This window comes from Channa argus, chromosome 24, assembly GCF_033026475.1.
Source record: "Channa argus isolate prfri chromosome 24, Channa argus male v1.0, whole genome shotgun sequence".
Taxonomy (NCBI): domain Eukaryota; kingdom Metazoa; phylum Chordata; class Actinopteri; order Anabantiformes; family Channidae; genus Channa; species Channa argus.
The window spans coordinates 6,473,526-6,498,306 of NC_090220.1; the positions used below are offsets into that span (position 1 = coordinate 6,473,526).

General features: G+C 39.6%; 1 protein-coding gene across 1 annotated transcript in view; it reads right to left on the reverse strand.

Moving 5' to 3' along the window:
- Positions 1–24,781, reverse strand: part of cxadr (CXADR Ig-like cell adhesion molecule) — a 36,286-nt gene that overhangs the window by 4,934 nt on the left and 6,571 nt on the right. Inside the window, exons 2-4 of the mRNA XM_067494501.1 lie at positions 8,722–8,891; positions 4,791–4,995; positions 23–178 (exon numbers count right to left, since the gene is read on the reverse strand). Of these exons, the coding sequence (XP_067350602.1) occupies positions 23–178; positions 4,791–4,995; positions 8,722–8,891 (531 nt within the window). The remainder of the gene's footprint in view (positions 1–22; positions 179–4,790; positions 4,996–8,721; positions 8,892–24,781) is intronic.

Below are 24,781 nucleotides of genomic sequence, written 5' to 3' on the forward strand. Positions count from 1 at the left end.
TGCTTGTGAAAGAGTTTTGTACCCATAACAGCGGAGGCAGGCAGCAGTTTGGTATCACTAGTCTTCTCCCAGGAGTACTGGAGGGGCTTGGTGCCCTCGCTAGATATGCACCTCAGCACAATGTCTTTGCCTTCCTGTGTGGGGCCTTCAGCATAGCACCTGGGCTTGGACGGCTTGACTGTGGAGTAGAGGGAAATGATTGAGAAAGGTGAAAAAGAGCAGACACATCCAGGTGGTCACATTAGCTCAGCACAAAACAGTCCTTCTGTCAACAACCCTGTTATGTTTCAGTCTTCCATGTTGTGGGCAAGTAGTGTGTCTGTGTATATTTTGTATTATGCATTAGAAAATGTGATTTCCTCCCTTGCACATAGGAGCAGTCATCAGCGTAATGAAAACAGTAATCAGAGCACTTGACAGGACTGCTGTCATTACAGGAGCTGTCACTCAGGATTATCACAATAAATAAGTGAGTCGTGTGCTAATGAACCCACAAACATGTGCACAAAGGGTTAAGGAAGCAGCCAAAGAATTCTGTCTTAAAGCTGAATGTGTGCAAACATTCCACGGCCAGACTTTTGGCAGCAGATGAAATGGGGGATTCAAAAACAAACAGATACTGCAAATTAAAAGCAGACCTAGACACAATCAGCTAGGCTAGGAGGTAAAGGAGAGAAAATGAAAAAGTAACTTTAAAGGGTAATATTTGGATAGACAAACAAGCTGAGGCCACAATCCAATTCTCTTGTGCTCTCTGCTCACTGATATAAAACTACATATTATGATGCAGTAATGACATGGCTGCAGGGTTCTGTAAATAGAAAACCCTGGAGTGGGACTCTCTAGATCTCTCTAGAAGATAAGCAGGTGTAACTGTAAGAATTAACAAGTACTGAGTGCTCCAACTATTATAATAATATACACATAGTCAGGAAGGAGAGGGCAAAACAGAGTGTGGGTAAGCAAAAATTAAGTGAGCCGTGATGGACAGATGGTAGAATGTTAGCGGCCAAGGTCGTACAGCTTCTAACTCACTAGCCTGCTCTCTCCTGCTGCTGCTCTACACCTCCACACGCATGCATGCTCCACACAGAAAATGTTAGAGATCTATAACCTTTTTTAAAGCATCTTTTAAAGGTGAACACCAACTTGACATGTCCAAGGGCTGTAACACACAGTTCCTCTTCTTAGGACAGCTGTCGGATGAGCAAATTTATTTGTTTGAAAGATGAGGTCAGAGAAGAAAGTGAAACAGGCTGGAGGAGCACAGACAGACAAAGGGCAGAACGATAAAGCTAAGATTGATATAAATGGTCAATAAATATGCAGGAGAGTTGCACAAGGATTTCTTGGGGGGCCTGTTGGATCAGTGGTAGCATTGGGTTGGGATGCAGCAGGCTGCGGGTTTGAATCCCACATCACCAGGTGTGGCCCCGCCCAGCTACCAAGAGGCCGGTCCCGACCCGAACCCGTTCTGCTGTGGCGACCCCTAAAGTGACAAGCCGAAAGCTGTTGATCTTTGAGTTGCACATGAATTTCTTGAGGATGAGATAAGCAGAAAGGAATAGGAGGATTTTGGCACTCAGATGGTTCAAGAGTGATGAGAAAAGTGAAACAAAAACTATTAGTGGGTACTGAAGCAAAAAATACTGTAAAATATTGCCTGTTGAGCTTTTTGGAAAAAAATCATAGATGTGATGAGGACTGTCTGGATTTCAGTGGGGATGAGCTCAGTGACTGGCTGTTGACAGTCTAGGTAGTCAAAAACAGTCAGAATTACTGACACCCCGTCCTGTGCTGCAATTGGGCACCCGCCTTCTGTTAATGTCAATGTCCTGCAGCAACCAGAGGTGAATACACAATAAGGGATGGAAAGTACTGTACAGCACATGGACACATGTACACTGCAGATATCAGCACGTGCATCTACCGGCATATGACAGTGTTTGTGAAACAACAACCGAAGAAATTGAGGTGCACACGCATGCGTGTCTCCCCTGTTCTGAGGACCATTCACCTTGTGCCAAGGTCAACCTTCAGGTAAAATGCAGAGCTGACAATATGCCCTTGCTTCTCCTTGTCAGTGTTTCTTTGCTAAGAACACTCTGGGGTCAATAGCTAGCAGCCTGTCAGATTCTGTGGCCTGAAGCTATCTCTGTATCTCTCCCCGTTAAAACATGCAATGGAATTCTGACATTATCCTGATTTGTCAGGAGGGTGTATATGTGTGAACGTAAATGTCAGAGTTAGGTGTTGGTAACGTTACCTGGACTTTATCCTTTGAGCCCCCTAGTACAATGTCCGTATTATGTGCTTGAGCTCATGCATGCAGCATGCTGCTCAGTCCCGAATCGTTGGATTAAAAGCCAGCGAGTCCGTGCGTTGAGGACGTTTTGATGCATGAAAGGTTGTAAAAAAGGTTCTATCACTCGACTACAAAAGCAGTTGAGTGTTAGAACCTTTTTTTTTGTTAGACGCACAGCTTCAATCTGCCATAAACAAAACACTCTTTTCCACAGCTTAAGTTTCTGATCACACCAGATTTCGACCACATTTTTACACGCAAGTATGGTTCTTACTCATGCGATCTCCCACTGTGTGTTACATGTCTAACACCACTCAAGACAATATCCAAGGCTGAATTCTCCTAACATTCTCTGGAGTTCATATGTCAAACTGGCTTTACTGAATGAAAGAGGAAGTCAATCAGGTTTGAATTATGCCCTGCAGTGCATACTTTAGTAAATAGTAAATGGTCGGCACTTATATAGCACTTTTGTACTTATTGGCACTCAAAGTGCTTTACACTGCTTCGTACTCACCCATTCACACTCACAATCACACACACTCACACACCGATGGGGAAGCTGCTATGCAGCTGGCCAACGCTCACCAGGAGCAACTAAGTTGGGGTTCAGTGTCTTGCTCAAGGACAATTCGACATGTGACCGGAGGAGCCGGGGATTGGACCAACAACTTTGTCAGATTGTTTTTTTAAAGAAAAGATAATTGAATAAAATATTTAAATATAAATGATTGATGAATTAAACATTTTATTTTGAGTAAATTAATTGTTATATTAATTGAAAAATAATAAAGAGCTTAACAGAAAATAAGCTATACATGAACTGACTTAATCGACAAAAAAAAAATCATAAAGTGCAGCCCTAAATTATCCTGGCTTTATTGATCTGATTCTCTTCAGGGCAAGACAAAAAAGAAATACAAAACATAAGTGTCTTTCACATATGAACTGCGAACAATGTCTAGAGAATCAGGTTCAGACACTACTTGGAGGTGGCATTTTACACATGTAACACACAGCAGGAGATTATCCAAGTCACAAGTGGCTAACTATGTTTTTTGCTATAGAATATTGTCTTTAATGCACTAGTGCTTAACTATGTTTTATTTTTTTCTTAAATATGAAAAATTGGTATGAAAGCAAATCAGCAAACCTGACAAGGAAAGGCTACTACAGCAAATGTACAAGTTTATTTATCAGTGATGACTTGAACAGTGATTCACTGTTTCATGCTTCAGGTCAGATAAATTTGTATGTATAATAACCTTTCCAAGGGCATAGTCAATGATTCTTGGATCTGCTGCAGTCACAATTAATGGCCAGATTATCTATGACCATCCATCTATTTTACTGCGTAACTGCTTAGTGGTGTCATAACATCAGAGAAACCAGTTTGTTTTGCAAAGGTTTATGACTTTCTGGTTGAACTTGTTGGTGCAGTGCAGTCATTTTTGTATGCAAGCCATCACATCAATAAGTGTGCGGACATTTTCTGAAGCCCATCCTACCTTTAGAAAGGAGAAACTCTTTTGTGTCAGGGCTGTAATACAACACAGACTAGTGCGGCACATGTGGGTTTGTTTCCCATATGCAGATAGCAGTATTCGGGAGGCAATTCTCTTTCGAAATCATTTAGTCAGTTGACCAGCAAGACGTGTGTTTGCCTAGGGAGTTACACAACTCACGTGTCAACCATTTTGCCATGTATAATAAAATTTATAATAATAAAAAGCCAGTTGAGTGCAATGACTTAATTTATGAGGTTTGTCCACATTTTCATAATGGCAGGATAACATTGTTTACTTTGAAACTTGCCTGTAACATGCATGATTATTTTATGTTACTTTTGTTTGACTGTACTGATGTCTTAATTAAAGTTTTAAAATTAATAGTATTTAATCAATAACAGTAATAATAATAATATTTTTAAAAAAATTTAATTGAGGAAATGATTTAGATCATTTTAAACAGGCACAGTTAGTGACAACATTGATCTAGTGAACTGCAAGGAGCAGCTACAATAGGTGAGATGAACATTAAAACATTTTTTAAAAATTGTGAAACAAAATCACTATTATGATTCTAGACATCATTACAGTGCACTTGGGGTGAATAGAGAAATCTATCACAAAGGAGGTAACACTCCTTTGTGATGGTTATGGTTATGTGGTGGTAGGGTTATGCACATGCCTTTAGAAGGAATTACAACAAAATTGCCAATATGGTCAAAGGGTGGGGAATTTATTTTCTTCTAACTTCTTTGTCCATCCAGAGAAGAAGTGTGTTTTTAAGAGTAAAATGCAGTGCCACAGCAGCCGGCTTTTTGGATATATTTAAGTAGTCTGGAGGCAAACTTAGAAAAGCTCATGTTTAAGGGAAGAAAACTAGAGTTTCAGCCGAATGGAAAGCCAAAACGTGAATTTACCCTGTGAAAAGTTAGACTCATACCACTATTCTGTCCATCTGCAACGACTGCTCTACCTACCCATGACATTTAGTAGAATCTTCCTGCTGCGGATACCAGGAGCCTTCTTCACCTTACACTGGTAGGTGCCAGAGTCTGACGATTTTAGCCCTGTCAGATTGATGGAGCCATCTCCGTTCTTGGGGTCAGCTGAGTTGAAGTGGACTCTTCCCTTCATGGGGGCATAGTAGTCCTCATAAGCCCTGTCGCCCGAGTACAGGATCACCTAGTGATGCAAAGGAAACGCAGGAAAGAGGATTTGAGCTGGAAATGTACTGTATATCTAATAAGAAAGATATCCTGTGTTTGACTGATCTCTTTTTGAAATGACAGGTATTTGCTTTCAGAAAGTAAAGGCCTTGCTCAATGGACCAACCAAAACACATGGAAGATAAACACCCTTTCCTTTATCTTTGCAACGCCCTTCAGCATCTGCTTTCCCCTTTCTCTGTTTGAGAGGGATGACGGTGAACCAAACAAAGCCACCACTGTGGAGCCAAATCAGCACCTGCTGTGTCAACAAAAAGCAGTACCCTCCATTTCAGTCCAACTGCCCCCCCTTTTTTAAGAATGCTGCAAGGAAAATCATAGAAATAAAGGCCAGGAGGTGCCAAGACTCAAGACTCAATGCTCATAACAGGGACAAAAAAGGGGGTAATAATAAAGCAAACAATCAGAAGACACATTTACACTGGTATATTCTTCCACAATTCCATGGAGACAGCCATCAACAGGCTTTTATATGCCAGGATAAACCAGCCATACGCACAGAAATACCTTAGGGTGGAGGGACAAAAAACAAAACCCAGCAGGAGGAGAAGAATAATGAATCCCCCTGAGGTGCCGATCACTCAAAGGAAGCATGAGAAAGGTTAAAACAACATGAAAGGTTCTAGTGTGTCTACACCAAGTTGCCTGGCTGTTCAACTACAAGGGTTTGCTTCCAAAAGTGGTTCACTTGCACTGGGCCGTATTCATCTTGGACACGTTAGCCATGTAAACAGGTAACTTGTAACTCCTACTTGGGTCTCATAAGATAAAAACCTATATTCACTAACTTTACTGGGGATCAGAAAATCGGCAGTAATAACAGTGATATGTGAGATCAGACCACAGAGGAGAGGAAATTAAATTGCCCCAAGCTAAACCAGACAGGAACTCAAACACTTCGCAGCACACAAACAGGAGGGCACACATGCACACCTCTATTACAGAAAAAAATCTGAACTGCACAATAACCTTGAGAATTGTGAGCCCATGAAAAAAATCCCATAAAGAGCCTGGGGAATGAAAATGAAAAGGGCAAATGACTATAGACAAGCTGGCTGAGTTGAAAAGGACACAAGAACTCCATTGCCTGTGTGCTGCATTTTATAACAAAATAGGGCACTAGCTGATACAATCACCACCTGGACTGGCCACTCTCAGTGGAGAGATCATGCAGCAGAGGTAAAAGACCTCTAATGCTCAGGCTTAGTTCCATTGCACACATGTAAAGATGAGGTCATGGTCACATGATCATTTGAGAGGCAAAGCACAGAGCTCCGATACCTGTATACTCTAAACAATCTGTGGACCTCAGAGAGTGTAGTGTTGTGTATTTACACACACACACACTGTGCTTCCTATCTTGAAGAAGTCAAACTACTGCTGCCTTATAGTTTCAAAGCTACTGCTTTGTTCCAAACTGCTTCAGAAAGTTAAAGTAGAATAACTACCTGAAATGGAATAATGTTCCTTAATCAGTCAGGCTACAGAGAAGGTAACAACACATGGCCATGAGAATGCATGATCCTCACAGATACACAAACAAACAATGCAATTTTCTTCAAACCATGTCAAGGCTTTAAGTCCAAATCCTCCAATACTTTAGCATACACAACCTCTTGCCACAATAATTTCAGCAAACAAAAGGCTTTGCTATTGCACTCAAGGACAAAAGTAGCAGTTTGTATGACGTGGGATAAAGCTATGTATTTTAATGTATTTTCCAGGCAAAATCCCTCCTATTCACACTGTTGCCATTTTGTTATTATAATTGTTTTCCTGGCTGTTCTCACAGTGCTAGTAAATACTCAGGGCACACCCTGCTTTCAGCTAATCTGTAGCCAGGAAATGAGTGCCAAATGCAAATGACTGTTACTGTAGGCATGCCTGGCATCTCTCATTCAAGGCCAACAAAGCAACATGCATTAGCTATGCTTCACTATCCTCAAAAAGACCCTGGTGATATGTGGGATATGCCAGATGAAGTCGGCCGTCATTCCCCACCACGTACTGGACTGAATAGACAAGGCTGTGCCATTACTTCTGAAAGCTTCAAAGCAAAGATTACATGATTATATGATTCTTTAATCTTAATTAAATTCTTAATTTAAATGCTATTTGCACATACCAGCCCCACCACACCCACCTTTTTTTATCTGACAGTGGCTGCTCCTTTAAGAGCAGCCTGGATTGCTCACATAAAGCCAAAAGAGCAAAGGTTCTCCATGGTCTCTGAACATCTGGGACTGCTTTTAGCCTTCATCCACATAGCCCATCCCTGACCAGTAAACATTTGTCCAAGCAGATTGGCCAAATTCCACATAACACTCTCTCACATATACTGTATTAAAGCAGCCCCTTGGAAGTAAATTGCTGCTAATTACAAAGAACTTTCTCTGCATGAGTTCATACTGGTTAAAGGCTGCATGAAGTGTGTGTGCTTGTGTGTAGCGAGCAAAATGGAATAGGTCAAGGAGAACAAATACTTTCAAAGAGAAATGTCTGGCCTGTTTAAATTGTTTAAATGTTTGGCAACATTAATGGTAGTGCAGATAGCCCGCAGTGAAACAGCAAGTTATATAGAAAATAAACTGTGAAACCAGATGCAGTCTTAAAAAATTTGTTACATTTCCACAGCCGCTGTTAGGGGAAAAGCCACTGCTAGGAAACCACCCACAGTGGATTATGTGCTCATAGGGGAACAAAAAACAAAAAAACAAAAACAAGAAAGCACTAAAATGGGTATTTCACCCTAGGATCATTGATATTGATATCGACTCGTATTCCCCTTTTCTCCACTAGTACAGTTGCTGATTCTGAGTAAGACCAAACATATAATAAAAGATGAAGGGGCTGTTGTTTGCTTTCTATATAATGGCATAAGTACAGAATGGGGAGACAGCAGCAACTAGAAGCAGGATTGCAGATATGTACATGGGTTGCAGCTTGTTGAGTCAGTGAGAGGACAGTGGATGGACGAAAGAGACAGAGTAGCTTAATGATGAGACCGTGACCTATTTCTAACAACAACAGCCACAGAAAACTTGGAAATGAAGAGGGATGGGAAGGCTTTTGTGGAGCAGTAGGCAGATGGCCGCACTACTGGAATTATCTGTAGCAAGAATGGGTCTATGGCTGTGAGAGCCCTGAGGACATGTGGAACTCCTGCAGGGTATAGTCTTCCCTTTCTGTTGTTGAGGGCCAGGCTGGAAAGGATAGATGCTGCCTGGGATAAACAGAGCTCCTATTACTCCCTGTGCGAGTCTGTGAGAATGCTGCTAAGAAAAAATGCTCAAATTTTTAAAAAAATGCTCAAAAAAAGTAAATGTAGCTCAGATTACATGTGTCCTGGATACTGTCTGCTCCTTAATCTCAAAAAATACGCACCTATGCACCTATCATGTCTACTGCATTTTACTTTGTGCAACACACGAAGGTGCCCATCACAATGATTCAGTCAAAACTATATAGACTTACCTAACACATAAATCTTAGAAAGAGAATAAAACAAAGATTTTTTAACATATTGTTGAGGAGTGTGTAAAAGAATTTCTAAGGTTCAATACAAACGATAACCTGTGAAACAAAAATCTAAACTTAAGCACTGGTAAAATGAAGGAGTTTCATATGTCACTTTCCAAATAAAGTTGTATTTCTGATATTTGTAGTGAATATCCACACATACCACTTTGTCCTCATTCTGGTTGTCAGGGGACACCAAGCTCCATTCAATATCGAGAGGTCCAGAGTCTTCAGGGGCCAGCGAAAACTGGCAATCCAGCTTCACACTCTGGCCACTAGCCATATTTATGGATGTTGGCCCTGTAGATGTAATTTCTAAACTTGAAGCCAAACCTGGACAGAAACACACAAAAAGAAGACATTAATGTAATTACTGCAACACCTCCCATTCAGTTTAATACCTGCTTAATGGGCAAACCTAACAAAGAATGATGGGAAGGCAGAAGGGATAATATAACTTATAATTATTTATTGAGTACATTGTGCATGCATTGAGTACACATTATTGACATTTATGTTAATACTACATTATACATAGCAATATAATTAATTAATTGTTCTTTAACCTGGCAGTTGATTATTAGACTAAATAATAATTTTAATTGTTTAATGTGCATATACTGTATTTCATAGCTAAAACATTTAACACTAAATTTATAAACATCTGATCAGATTTTTGCAATAGGGACTAGAGCATAGCAAAGAAGACAAATCATGAACAGCATCAGAGTCCACTCCATCGCTGAACAGCAATGAAATCACCAGCGTTTGACTACAAGGACCAAAAGATTCTTCAGATCATTTTTTATGTTATTCACGTGATGTATTCCTCACTTTAGCTCAGGATAGCATGGGGTGACATTCTAAAAAAGAATATTAAAGTACTTAAGACTCTACTTGACATAATGCATGTTAAACATATGCCCACTGCAGCCATTTAATAAGAAAACCCTACACATTGTTAATGAATCCACCAGGCACACATTTTTCAAGCTTCTCTAAACACATTCTAACTTCTTGTATTTCTCTCTAGCTCTGGCAGCAAAAACGGCTTTTTTCATTATCCTTTTTCAAAATGTTTCCTATTCCTATCAAAATAGCTTGTTCATTGTGAAACAAGTTAAATCTTTGTAGCCCTGGTTGGCTGCTCTAAGTTTTGGAAAAGTAAGAAATACCCGTACTAAGACAGACACACACAGCCTTGTCTGAAAGCCAAATGTTCATTGTGTTTTCATGATAAAAATTCTATAGTTTGCATCTAAATTGTGTGATATGAATGTAAAGTTGATGAAAATTGTTGGTAAGAACTAGCTTTATACAATCATTTTCAGTCAGTTGACAAATGTTTTTATTCATTGAATGTGTTATAAAATACACATGGTAAAATCCTCTTGTAACGTATGTATGATGTAAATCATGTAGTTAAAAAAAAACAAAAAACAAAATCAAAACATAGCTTAGCTGAAGGAATGGTGATGATAAAAAAAAAAAACCAACGGTGGCCCATCACCACACTGGAGCACATTTCTAAGGATTTAATCTTAGAATGAATAAACATGATTTCTCGGTGACATCAACTGGGTTAAGATTCATCATGCAATAAGAGATTTAAGCCCCTGAAAGGAACACAGACCACAGAGAATGGAGTTGTCACATGCTGCCTTGACACATTAAAATCCTTCTGACAGCCGCCACCTTCCACTCAGTAAGCAGGGAGAGAACAGCTTTAAAGGAAAATTTAATCACCACAATATGTTGCTGCTACATGTGTACATCTACAAACAGATCTAAGTTTCTGCTGATAACAGAAGAGAATTTTATTTTAGCCCATTTAAAAGTTAAAAACCAGAGCATCTCCGCAGATACATCTGCATCTCTTTTAGCTGCTTATACAATGACTGACAGATAGAAAACAGGGAACTGTAAACAATTTGTTAATAGGAAAATTAACCCCTTTTCTCTTCCTGGAAAGGGTTCTTGTTTTAAATACAATGTTTCCATGAAAGAAAAACAAATGAGAGCGCATTCATCTATAGAGACGCAAACTAGTGTTCCACTGCTTCTCGTTCGAATCTATTTACGGTGTAAATAAGGTCAAGGTGAAATCAAAATCTCACAAACACGATACTACTGAAATGACAGAAATGGAAATATTCCTTTCTAGTGGTGGTGATTTAGAGACAAAGAGGTTGTTAGCAGTTGATTGTGTGATAGAAGTGCCTCTACACTGGCCCTACAGGCTATAGAGGGTGTGAGCTACAGGTTGCGGTCCCTGCCTTCTCTCATGTTCATCAGATGGATGTGAGCCTAAAACCACACTGCCCCTTTAGGCTGTGACAGACAACTAAATGAAAATACACCACAAAAGCACCAGCACACACACAGATAGTGACAGTTTCAGTTGCACCCGCTATTGTTGAAGGGTCACAGGCTGTAAGCATTGGATATGGTTGCAAAGCAAAAGCAAAGTTTTATTCCCAGGCCTCTGGTGCTGCAGCTGGTTGTTTCAGCCTACAGATTCTGACAGATGTCCTTGATGAGAATGATCGCCTTCAGCAGTGGCAAGAGAAACGGGGAGCAGTACACAGAAAACTGAGATGTGTGTCTATCACTGTCAGACCAGATACAAAGCTTGGCATCTACATGATGGAGAGCTGTGTCAACAAGCACTTAAAGATGAAGCTGGGGTGTTTTTCAAAGTTGCTTAGAAAGGGGAGAAAATGAAAGTATTAAGCTGGAACAGTTTATCACTGCTCTCTCTTAACGCCGTCTGACACACCTTTTTAAATCAATGAAAGACTTCTGAGGCCTTAGGCTGTATTTGTTTAAATTACAGTTCACCCAGAGGCGACACAAAACGAAAAAAGTACCATTTTCAGAATATCATCCCAGGCAAACAGATTTGTTTTATTATAAACCGGTCTGTCTGCTGGCTCAGGAGACTGCGGTGTAATGCAAAAAAACCTTAAACACTGCAAGTTAAATCTAAATCTACAACCATGTTCACTCAACACTATTTAAACCAGCTACCGTAAGCATTAACTCAAGTAAGGGAACTGTGGTAGATGAAATAAGACCATGTGGGCACTTTTCTAACAAGTTGCAGTAAATCTGCATCCATAAAAAAACAGGGCAAGTGAAACATTCAGCCGTGAAAAACAATTTTCTCAATCGTCTTCTTAACATGAGTATGAAATTTCTCCTAAAGTTTGAATAGGTTGTATCACTAGTTTAATGTGGATGTCATAACTATTCAAAATTAAAGAGTAATGTGTGAGATTTATTACATGTTTTCAGGGCCTTTCAGAGTAAAATTGTTGAGAGGAATTGTTGACATCTTCCATAAATTGAGAATAGCAGAGCAGAGCACTGGCAGTGCAAAAATATTCATTTCTAACCAAGCAGAAAATTATGGGAGGGGGGAATTGCTTTCAATCCTCATGCTAGCACCAGCTAAAGCCGCATATTGTAGTTTTAAGCAAGTTTAAACTTAATTCTTTTACAACACTGAATGTTTAACAAAACAGGAGTTTAATTTTAAGAAAATGCTGCTAATAAGAACTATCAACACATTTAGATAGTTTTAATACCTCAAATCAGTGAGAAGAGCAGTAAGAAAAGAAAAAATACAGTTGCAAAACCCACGCAGATTTTGTGTAGGAAGGACTACAGAAACATGTAAGACCCATTACTCATGAAATTTTGTTTTCAGTGTTATTAAGATTACACCGGTTATCTCTCGTTTTATTAGCTTCTGTTTCCTTGTTACCTCTGGCTGTTCCTGATAATATGGATTTAGTATAACTGAAAGCATGTTAAAACCAACATGCTTCTATTCTTCTTGGGAGTAACTTAACTCTTACAAGTGTTAACAATGATTATTGGAGTTTTTAGACTGCTTTTCTGATTTTAAGATCAAAAATAATCTCGACTAAAGAAAAACTAGAGCTTCTTGTCACTTTAGATCACTGTCGCTTACAAACGAACCCTATGACTGATGGAGGATTTCAACATAGCTGGCTGGAAAAATCCTCCCCTGCTACCACCAAGTATTCATTGGGAAATAACAAACAACAAACACATTCAAAAAAGGGAGCTCAAAGTGTTGATCAGTCAACATCAGATATCAGCACACGCTGTAACACAAACTTTGTGAACCTTGGATGACATGACTCTAAGCAGAAATGATTGTGCCGAGCTCAAAGTCTCTGCCACAGTGAGAGAGCACTCCATTTAATCACTGGTTTATAATAGGGGCACATCAGTCTTTATTTAGAGTAATGGCACCAAAGCAAAGTAAGCAGGCATTCTGTCTCAGAGGTAATATAATCCACCAATAAGAAAGATCATCATTACAGTCCAGAAGAAATATGAAAAATTAACTGCTGGTGAAAGTATGTAGACACCAAACACACCAAATAATTTCCTTGTGCTCAGGGTATGATGTTGTAGTAAGAATGTGTTTTATTGTCTTATTGTGTGTTGATGTAGTAGGGAATCAGAGGACTGGGGGGGGGACACCCTGGGTAATTAAAAAGTCTGTCTTAATAACTATTCATGGCTGCTTGTCTTTACCACACTGTCTGACGCAGCACATCAAAGCGTGGTTACTGGGAGACCGGGAATGAGCAAGGGAATTTAGGGTGTCAGCGCACTCCACCCTATACCCCCACTGCCATTCACTCACTCACCACACAACCTCCCCCTCCCCCACTGCCTGTCCTCCTTCTTTCGAACACACCCACAATTGAGAAGTGCCGGTCACCTAGGCCTCCAATTCTCTCCAGTCCTGCTGACTGTAACCTCACCACTCATCCCCCTCCACCTTTGTCGGGCATACAATGGGGAGCCAATCCTGTCTCCTGGCAACCAATCCCCTGGAGAAGGTTGCCGTGGTGCTTAAGAGACGGCATGAGAGAGACAGAGGTAGACAGACAGAGAGGGAGATAAAGAAAGGGAGGAAGCGGCTAAGTAGGTGGAGACAGACGGGAGTGTTATGGAAAGGGAAGTTAACATTTGTGGAAGTCGACAAACTCAAGCTAACCTTATCATGGTGAGGTTATATGGCCAAGAAATAAAACCTTTTTGCTTATAGATTCGGAAACAACTCAGAATTTTATTTAGTTTTAAAAAGTACAGGGAAAATCGTAGTACAAACATGATCAATAAATACACTATGAGCCAGAGGCAGCAGGCCAGAGTCAGGCGATTGTATCTAAACCCCTTATAAAATGTATGTACAAAGTAGGATTCTTGCGCTTTTTTGCTGCCACTCTGCCCTTTATAAAAGGAGTTTTGATTATGTTTTATTTCCAAGATTTACATATTGGGGGTTCAAGCTGCATTTTCAGACCCCAACCAGTCATGTGTTATGTTTAACCTGACCTTAAATTTACACAACCTTAGCAAGTTATCACTTTCTTTCATCTTATCACACAAAAACATTGCTTACATCTGTGAATTTAATCATTAACATGTTGTACAGCATCGGGTACAAATCCTGTTGCTAATGTGCAAAACTGGAAAAAGTCCATTGGTACTGAGTTCATCCACCATTTTTCTTCTGAAAGAGACACGCACTCTATATTTAGCATGTGTTACAGTATGTCACAGTGAACATCTTGTGAAGCATCACCTCTCAAATACCTAGAAGCCAGCAGGTATATAAAACAAGCTCTGTTATTTACATTTTAGTGGCAATAACAAAAGCTGTAAAAATAAGTGAACTCTGTTTAAAATGGCTTTTTGACAATAACAACAGTTCCATGAACTTTCTTCCGATAGGTGAGCAAAATTTCGAGTTTCCATAACTCACTTTAGGCACTGTTAAACGAAATGCGTACACCAATAGTGACTGCATCTGCGACACACTAATATCGACTTGACCAATTCATTAATCTACTGTAGCTACATTCCGCAGCCAGAAAAGACTAGTCTCTAAGTTGCATGTTCATAGATTTCTAAACAGGGATACTATTTGCAAAGAAGTGATCTGTCAGAGCTTTTCTTGACAGATGTGAGGTTAAGCTGTGGTGTAAAGAGTAGCTTCACCATACAGCAATAAAGCCTGAAACCAGGAGACAGTTTGACAAGCTAACCTCTCTTGACCCTATTACTAGCCACACCCTGAGAGCATTGGCAGAGTGCAGAGTGGATCATAAGCCTCTTTCTCTACTCTTTGACCTCAAACAGCATCCTTCGGAATAAAGTCTGAAAAGTTAAGTCTTACCATGGGGAGATAAATGCAGTAGTTATTTCCAGCTTACAAGGCAACATCAGCAACACAAAATAGCTCTGGTAGGTGAAAGTTGGATAGCTTCACTGGGATTTATTTTAACATGACATTTATTTTCATATCTTCAATGTGGTTACATAGAAACTCAGTGTCAGTGTATTTCAGCCCTATAGCTATTAAGAAAAAGTAAACATGACATGGAAAAGAGATATTTAGAAATTTAACATATGCAAATATTAATACACGTTTTTTCGAAGAAATATAAAAATTATTAAAAATTGTTTCATTTTAGTGCTTCTTGAAAAAACACAGACATCCTAGCAATCTCAAAAAGTATCACTAGCAGACAAGTGAAAAGAAAGCCTCTCATAAACAGACAAAGAGCAACAGTGCTTTGAAAAAGGTGACATATTTTCCTGGATGGGCAGTGATGATAGGATGAACATTAGTAATTCATTAGAGAAAAACTGCAATCTGGAGGCTCTAGAATGAGCAAATTATACAGCACAGACACTTTCCCCAATCACACACAGGCAAGCCAATCCCCTAGGACCCTGCCCAAGAACATCAATTATTTCAGACACAGCAGAGCATAACTTCATAACTTGGTTACCGCTCAAAATGAAAACTCTAATGCTCGCTTCAGTGCCCCCACTGAAACTATTCAATTTGAGGCAATGTGGGTACCCTGAGAGCAAGCTTGGTCGTGGTTGGGCTGGCTGGGACTGTTGGCCCATACTGATTGTCCTGTAATCCAGACTAAAAGCTCCACTTGCCACACAGGGCTGCATCAATTCTTTGTGCAGATGACCTGAAGGCTGTTTTGACATAATTGAACATTAAATGATGAAAGGGTGATGAATGACAGGCACTTTTCTCGGCTGCCTGAGCATTTGACAGCTTTCAGATAAGGCTATGGGGGGATGTGGTTAATGCTATTGTTGTGAATGTCTACAGTCCCCAATTGCTGCACATATTCATTATCAGATAGTAACAGTGACTCTGGATTTAAATATTCTATTTTCTGAAAGTCTGGACATACAAATAATCCTGGTATTTTTCATAATACCAATAATTCTGTTTTCCTATTTTAATAATGTTTGCCTGGTGCTCCAACAAACTACACGTAAAGGGAAGAACTTTTCCATATTTTGTATAGATTAAATTTACAGTAGATTAGTTAAAAATTGAACTGAAGGTATGATAAAAGAAGAAAAAACAAGGACAAAGGATAGGAAGGACAAATTCACACAGGCATGTTCCTTAATGGCTGGTTATTCAAAAAGGTCCTCATCACAAAGACTCCAAAGTCATGGCCTCAAAAGTTCTTATTTTTAGAATGCATTACAGATTTACAAGGTGTAGGGCCGTGGATTTAAGTAGCTGCTTCTTGTCCCTCTCTGCCACCATGAAATGTTCTTAGCTAGACAGAGACAACAGCTTTTGGCTTCAGGGGTCACCACAGTGGAACGTGTTCTGCATGTGGATTTGGCATGAGTTTTTATGCCGGATGCCCTTCCTGCCGCAATCCAGGCTCAGGACCGGCACTAAGGTCGCCCTTGATGGCTGGTTGGGGCAACACGTGGTGGGGGGGGGTTCGATCCCCAACCCAACCCAAGGCTCTACCACTGATCCACCAGGCCCCCTAGCTAGATACAAAAGCTAGATAAAAAAAACAATCTCTCCTAATGAACCTCAACCTAATGACCCCATGCTCCCTGAACACACTTTCCCTGTGAGAGAATACAAATGTATCTTATTCCACAAATTTATCGTATTATTATTTTAATGGTACATTAAAGTCACATAAGAACAACTAGTGTCTCGATTGGCTCTGGGATTTGGCTTTTATTGATACATAGTAACCAGTATAATTATTAAAAAATCCAAAACCCTCTAAAAAATAATGAAGTCATGTGAGGCAGACATTAAAAATAAAGGATGCAAAGGATCGTGAAGGTGCTGAATATTATGTGTCTCAGATAGAATGTTTGTACCTTTTTTTTTTATAAAAAATGCCTGTATGTCAAAGTCATTGCAACACAGATGTTATACACCCATTAAGCAGAGTGTTTTCTTCAGTCAGAAATGCCAGAGGAGTAATTACAAAATCATGTTCTCCTGACTTTGCAGGGGAAAAAATGATTACCTGCAAGCAATTACTAAACATGTGAAATCATTTGAATAGTGGTGCACACTAGGAATTTGCTTCACAAAAACTGTCACACATTTGTATTTTTTGTCATAACTTAATCCTCCAGGAGTGGGGGAGGCTGAACAGAAATCAATAGTCAGTGATGATTGGGAAATCCTCGGTCAAGTAAAAGCAGAGCACCAGTTAGATATATGCTGGCCAGACATCACACCTCCTACATCTGCTACCAACTTGTATCTCAAGCAGACTGGATCTAGATGTGACCCCCATTCACTTTTTACTGACACACTAAATCAGCTTTCATTCTAGCTGACTTGCCAAATATTCTGGGTTGACACTACTCACAAAAAGTGTACTTTTTTTATTTTATCTGCACAAAGGATTAGACGATTTAAGACACACTGCAGTCACATGTTGCTGATTTGATGAAATGCTACTCTGAACATTTCTCAGTGGTATCGTGTACATTTCTATTTTATAGAGGTAAAACAGGATCCCCCATACCCCTTTTCCACGAAGCCAGTTTAAAGGCTTGTTTGGGTTCAGTGCCTAATTTCTAATCCGTTTTTTGAATTTTGACAGCTAGAGAAGTAGCTCTTGGAAGAATGTTCTCTAAAAGAACTTGTTCCAAAGTGACACCAACTCTTTTTTGTTGTAGAACCAAGAATTGCTTACGACTGGGGCTGGGGGGGGGGCCTCTTCTTATAATGCACTCCGGTATGACTCTACTAATCACTTCGACCTCAATTATCATAATAAAAAGTGTGTAGAATTAACACCTTGTTTTTCAAATTAAAAACTGAGAAATGATAACGCTGTAAAAGTAGAATTTATGGCAGAGCTGCTGTATTGGAGTTTCAATAAAATAAATACTATCCAAATAAAATCTAATTAGAAAATGTAAAGCTATAATAACCTTGGTTAGAAGCTGCTGTAATGCTTGTTTTGTGCTTATAGCTAGTGTTGCTGTGAAAATGAAAATGTAATCAGAAAAAAATTACCTAGCTCTATGGTGGCCGTCTAGCCCACAATAACTTAAACCAGTTCTTAGAATGCTGCAAGCTGAACCAACTCTAAACTGACACTAGTACCAACCCAGAACTAATAACCAGAAAATGTACAGGCCTGGCAAAAAAACAAGCATTTATGCTTTTAATGAAATTCATAACAAAGGAGGATTATTTTTTTATAGGATATGTTTTTTTTTAATCCTGGTGTTTTTTTCTCCGGCCTCCAGAGGTTTCCTATAAACCTAAAAATGAAAGCCATATGTTTCTGCAGGGTGTAGTCATGGGGCATCTCGCTCTCTCCTGACAAAGGAGTTTTTATTCACTGAGGGGGAGGAAGCCTAACTGCAGACTATCCTATCCCCCATCCCCCAAAACAAATAAAGTATCTGATACAGAACAGGCCCCTGCCTGCACCCCAGCCACAGCCTTTGTCCGGACCCGAGAGCACAATGCCAACTGTGATCAGGAGGCAGCATCACTGATCAAATACTGAAACACAACTGCAGATACTGTTGATGAGAACATCCATACTCTCATTCATATGTGTGATGCAGGAGACAAGGGAAACTCACAACAGTGGTTAATAATGTCAGGAGTTAACACACAAGAAGTCAGCTTTAAGCAACAGAGCGTGGATATCATACTAGAACATTCCCCATGAAACACGGGGATAAATTAGGGATTAGAAGTCCTTTCAGAAGCTGCTAACAAGCCTGGATTTCAGTGTCATCTGTGATGGAATTTTCCAAAAACTCCCAGGGAGGGAAACAATTTCACATTTCTGGAATTTTCTGAGCCCAGCAATTTCATCTTAGTCTGGTGTGGGGGATGTTTCACTTGAATAAATGGGGGCTGAGAAAATGAACAAAGTAGGTTTGCAGCCAGTTTTGCTGTTCTCAGTGATAAAAACTTTACTTTCTCGTACCATCTGAAACAAATCACTAACACTAACAACTTTGGCATGTTGCAATCAGTTAAGCTAGGACTTAACATTAAAGGTGCTAAGGTGAGTGCAGACATATATATATATAAAACATAAGTTAGGTAACCAGCTACAAAGAGGTAAAGACTCTTAAGGCCAAGTCACGAAAAGACTTAAGGTGTGAGGCCAGATGGAATTCATGATTCACTTGTTTCTGAACTGCCTGCTAATACAAATGACTCCCAATAAATTCCTGGGTTCCTCCCATGTTTCTTCAAATGCATTGCAGCTTATTATAAAACTTTTTAGAATGTCTAACCACTACTGAAAACAATTAAGCATAAAACTGATTAAATCACCATACCTTATAAAGATGTCAACTAAACAATGTGATTTAGTACAGATGACATTATTGTATGTATATCCCTTGTATCTTGCAGCTCATTAAAAGTGGAAAGTGATTCAGTTACCTTGGTTACAAATTATTTTTTATTTTAATAATTTTTGTGCATGATACAGAGGGCTAACTCCTGAAGTTTAAGATAACACATCTGCTTCTACTACATTTACAAATGTCCATGTAGTGCAGAGGCATGTGTGGCTTTCAGCTGGACTGGGTGACAGGTAGTCTGTGACTTGGCCTTGCTCACACCATTTCCTCTAGGTACTGGTCTAAAATTAGGCCCTGTGCCTCAAGGATATTGCAGGATGGTAGAAAATATGCAGTCCTGTGTGTTTGTGTTTTATTTCCAGAGTTTGTTGGCAAATGCCATAAGACCAAGATAGTGTGTTTCTTAGAAAAAATAAGCATCTGCTGCTGAAAACATGCCTGAGGCACAAATGGTGCATTGACAATATATTTTATAATAACTACTAAAAAAATCAATTCCTTTTCAAATTGATTTGTCACATCCCTTCACTTTAAACCATCTCATCCTGTCAAAAGCACTCAACCAGCTGGAATGAGGTTTTGTGAAACTGTAACAATACAAACAGTCCCTTTCTGTCCTCTGTGTGGGGGAGACTCTACACCAGGACATCAAGATAAGGCTGCTTTTAAAAGATAAGATGGATAATCCTTTCTCTCTCCTTTTATTCTCCTCTGCACAGGCAATGAAAACAGTGCCAGATGTTTCAAGGCTAGATACACTTCTTCACTCAGAGGTTCATTGTGGCAGGTGTAGTAAATGCACCTGAGTGTTGAGCCCTGTAGGAAGCTGCAGGCGATGACTGTCAGTTGTTGTTACAGCTTAACCAAGACTACTGGGTTTATTCATGCCTCCAGCTCACATTTCTCAGCCTACACATGAGAAAAAAGCTCAAAACGACCACACCAGTCTACTTACACCATTAATGACAAGACACATTTGGAAATAGTAAAAATGATGGCAATGGACTAGTTTTCTATCCTGCACAAACAGGCACTCCTACCATTTTAGTCATGACATAGTACGAAAATATTTATTCTCCATGCAGTTTTCTTTAACTGTGCATGAGATGAAGACTTGTGAAGAGCAGTGGAGAGTCTGGACAGTAGCGATAAATGCCGTAAGACCATTAAAGATCCAGACCCTAGATTTGACAAGGATTCAAGTTTCTGGAAATTGGCCACTGACGTGCATTAACAGTCCCTGATGGTCTATGTAGGCTAATTAGATGAACATGTGTAAAAAGAATTGTAAACAGCGGTTCACTGCAAACACAAACATTAAACATGGTGTACATCTATATAAAATGTACACATAAAACTGGTTCTAAATCAAAGAGCAGCAGCTGGTCTGTGCAGTACACAGCAGAGTAAAGCTGATACTAGGGAGGCAATGAGGAGCTCAACCACTCAAACTAAAAGCAGTTGAAAATATCAGCTTTTAATAAAGGCAGCTTTAAGAAACAAACAAAAATACTAGCTTCTTTCAAACAGAGGTTGTATTACAGTGTTTGTAAGATTCTAAACTTAGTGGCAGCTTTTAAAGACAGCGTTATCAAAACATTAATGTTGTAATGCTTCGATTTAAGTTCTGGCTGATTTAGTGCAATAAAAGCCAACACTCACTGAGCAAATCCTTAGTCAGAGATGCAATAGAAGTGCAGCTGCTGTATATGATGCCAGTGCAGCCAAACAAAACACTTTATTTCAACAAATTCTCAATAATTGGTCTTTTTTTCCATCTGACTTCATGCTACCCAGTGTGATTCTTTTTCCACAACAGTGCACAGCAAAGTTGGTTAGGCTCCTCAGCAATGTTACAGCCCAGTGTGGCAGCTACTTACTGCTTTATTACTGACTTACAAAACTCTAGTGATTGAAAGAAATGGGTGGAATGCTTTCAATGTGAAGCAACTGCAAGGAGGATGGTCTGTTTGCAATAACCAATACTACAGCTGTGATACTGTAAGGGGAGTCAAAAGAAAGCATAATGTTGACACCAGTGAGATTTACAGAATTGGATTACACTCTGCATCATTTTCCTGTAAATGCCTCATGCTTAGGCAATCTAAATTGTGTGGAAATGGCAAACTCAGCCATTACCAATGGAAACTAACATGAGAGATAGTTACTCACTGTGAACTCTGTGAATGACCAGTGCAGATAAAATGCTGCCAGTAAAAAAGTATTTAATATGTGGTGTGATTTTGTTAAAGTCATTTCACAGAAAATTCTTTGCAAATGTTGAAAAAGTCACCATAATACCTGGAAAGGAAATGGAAAATCTACCTTTCAGAACAAACAAGAAAATCAAGTTTAACCTTTGTTGTCACTACAAACATGTAAGCCAAGGTTAACTTTATACAATGCTATTTTGTTTAACATATGTGGCCAAAGAAAAAAAAAAAAAAGTTACAAACAACACGATATTAAAGATGATTCTGCAAGGCTATCTGGCTGTTGCGCATGTAGTGTGTGGGTGCTTTTCCCTGAAATCTGCCATAGATGAAAACTTCCTGATGGCTCATATGACATCTAAAAAGGTCTGACCCCTGAGTAGTCTACACAGGTAGCCAAACACTACTTATAGGTCAGTCTGGATCAGGCTGACAAGTACATAATCTCAGTAAAAGTGACCAAGCTACTGCACTATGACAAAAGCTTACCTTATGTGGTGTGGCTCCTTTTAAAATTTGAACTTACAGGTAAAAACCTGATGAATCAAAAACTACCTGACAGTAAATGTGCTGTGATAATTGTCTTCACTACAGTTCAAGGTTTCTTGTTCTTGACTAATGAATCTTAATTGGTTGCTGCATTTGTGTTTGTAGATTTGTTTCTCTAACAAATAATTCACACGTGATCTCACAACAAAGGGGGTTATTGTGGACTTTTCAAACAAAGTTCATGCATTTCAAATGACAAAGTTATTAAAGCTCCAGGGATGTCACAAAGCCACCTAGTAAATGCCTAATTAACATTAATTAAGAGGTGGAGGTATGAGACTTTGTAGCTGACACAATGCTGGGTGTCACTGAAAACAGCCACAGACCCTTTTTTTTTGTTCAAAGGTCTTTATTCTACTTAAGCTCCTGAGCTGTGTTACAGCACTAACAGCCACTGATAAATCATGTACTAACTTTTTGACAAATAGTTATCCTGTCTCTGACGGAAAAAAACAGAACAGTAAAGAAGCATTATTGTTATCACATATTGTTATATACATTTTGCATATGCATGCATTACAAGAAATCCTTACTCATCCCCCTACTGGGAAGGGGGGGTTGGATAGCCACAGGGGGCACTTAGGGAGCTTTTGAGGGTCTCATGTAAAGATAGACCTTTGTCATGGGCTAAGATTTAAACCTGCAGACTTTTGCATCCCAGCCTAGTGCTCTACCCTAATGTTCCCCAGCAACTACATGGAGTAGGTGAACTGCAGTGGGGTTCATTCTTCTTCTTCTAATAATCGTCCAAAAACAAAACACCAACTAGCCAGGCATCTCTGTATTTTTTTAAATATTTTTTTTTTGTCCTTTCGGCTTATCCCGTGAGTTCAGGGTCGCCACAGCGGATCATTTTCCGCATGTTGATTTGGCACAGTTTTCACGCCCGATGCCCTTCCTGACACAACCCTTTCCAATTTCTACTGGGCTTGGACCAGCACTGCACAGCTGGGGAAGGGAATGGGCTGTTGGGAGTTCAGTGTCTTGCCTAGAGACACTCCGACATATACCCGGGACCGGGGATCGAACCACTGACCCTGTGGTCCGTTGACAACTGCCTTACTAACTGAGCTACAGCCGCCCCACCAGGCATCTCTGTATGTGGAAATGAATTATACATAGACATTTAACAGCTATCTCCTCAGTAACTTACCAGCAACAACTTCAGCCCGTTGCCCCCCTGTGTTTCTGCTTATTAAAACTGCAGCATTTATGATTAAAGCTGAACACAGTAATGTGCGTACTGACCAACATAAACCAGCCAGTGACAGAGCTATTTTCAGGTCAAGCTCGACTTTCTGGAGGTCGATTGGGCCAGCTGCTGATTTCCACTCATGGTGCCGAGATGCGCTATAGTAATTAAATGTCTGTTGTGGCTTGCTGACCTTGCTCTGGTTCAGGCACTGAGCCTTTTCTGTACCCAACTGTAGCAGATGTCCTGGTCATCACACACACACACAGATCCAACAAAAACCCAGGAGTAATAATGTCAGATGCAGAAGGATGTGAAAAAGATCACCTCTATGAATGTTAATGGAAGAGACAGGAGCCGTATGTGGACACCTGGTTATAAAAACCATATTTAGTAAATGAAAGTCATTTGAAAGAAGTGAAGACCTTTACTCACTTTACTCTTGGATTTCTCCTAGCAATTTGCTAAAAGTGATACAGCATGCACTTTCCTTAAACCTGCAAACATACTAAGAGCATCTCATGTTATCCATCACTATGATATACATCCTCAACTAGAACAGGGTTTGATTTAATGACGTCTGCTGTATGTGATGTATGTAAGCATAGAGGTTGTAGCAGTTTTAGTAGTTGCATAGCCTATCTGGATTTATCTTATAAATCACATATACTGTATAATATTTGTACTCCTTGCTCTTTTCAAACACAGAACCTGAACTGCAGCCTTGGATTCAGTTTAGCATTAGCTTGTTTATGTGGCAACAAATGTCACAAGAAAAATGGGATTGTCTGGTTTTAATTCTTTGTCGCTTCGGATCAATATCCTTTTAACGCTTATAACAAGATTTGGCCTCATAAATGTCGCTACGCAATCACTTTAATATAATTCTAAAATCTATAATACAAGCAATCATAGCCTTGTGAATGATGATTAGTGTAGGATTTTGTGCATGGCAACAGACAAATGTCTGTCTGCAATTCCTAAAAAAATGTTTCATTTTCTACAGGCAGGAGGTATTAGCATCGCTGTATAAGTGAACATAATTAAATAACAGACTATGGCCGACAAATAGCACCACAGGAACCAAATCTGCTAAGAACTGAATCATAAAAAGAGTTTCTTACAGAAAAAACTTATTAGCCTTTTTACTACATCTGGCAATAACAATGTGTAATTTAATGATAGAGGTGCTAAAAATCCAACAGCTGCTTTATCTCTACGTCCTCCAAAGTTTCACCTCACCTTCTGTTTATGTCGCATATTTTCTGAACTCAAATCTTTTCCTAGACCAGGCAGACAATTAATACTAAGGTTCTCAGCAGAGACACTCAATGCTGGAAGACAAAATATAAACATCTTCCCTTAACTCAGCTCTAAGCCTAATTATTTAACACTGCACAACAGATTATACAACAGAGGCTCAAGCATGTGTAGAGCTGGAATGATCCTTAGCTAGCAGGTAAAGCAGGTGCAGACTGCACACCAGCACCTGCAGATGCAACACCCTAGGGACCTGCCTGCCACATTGTGTATCATCACACTGTGATGGCTAGCTC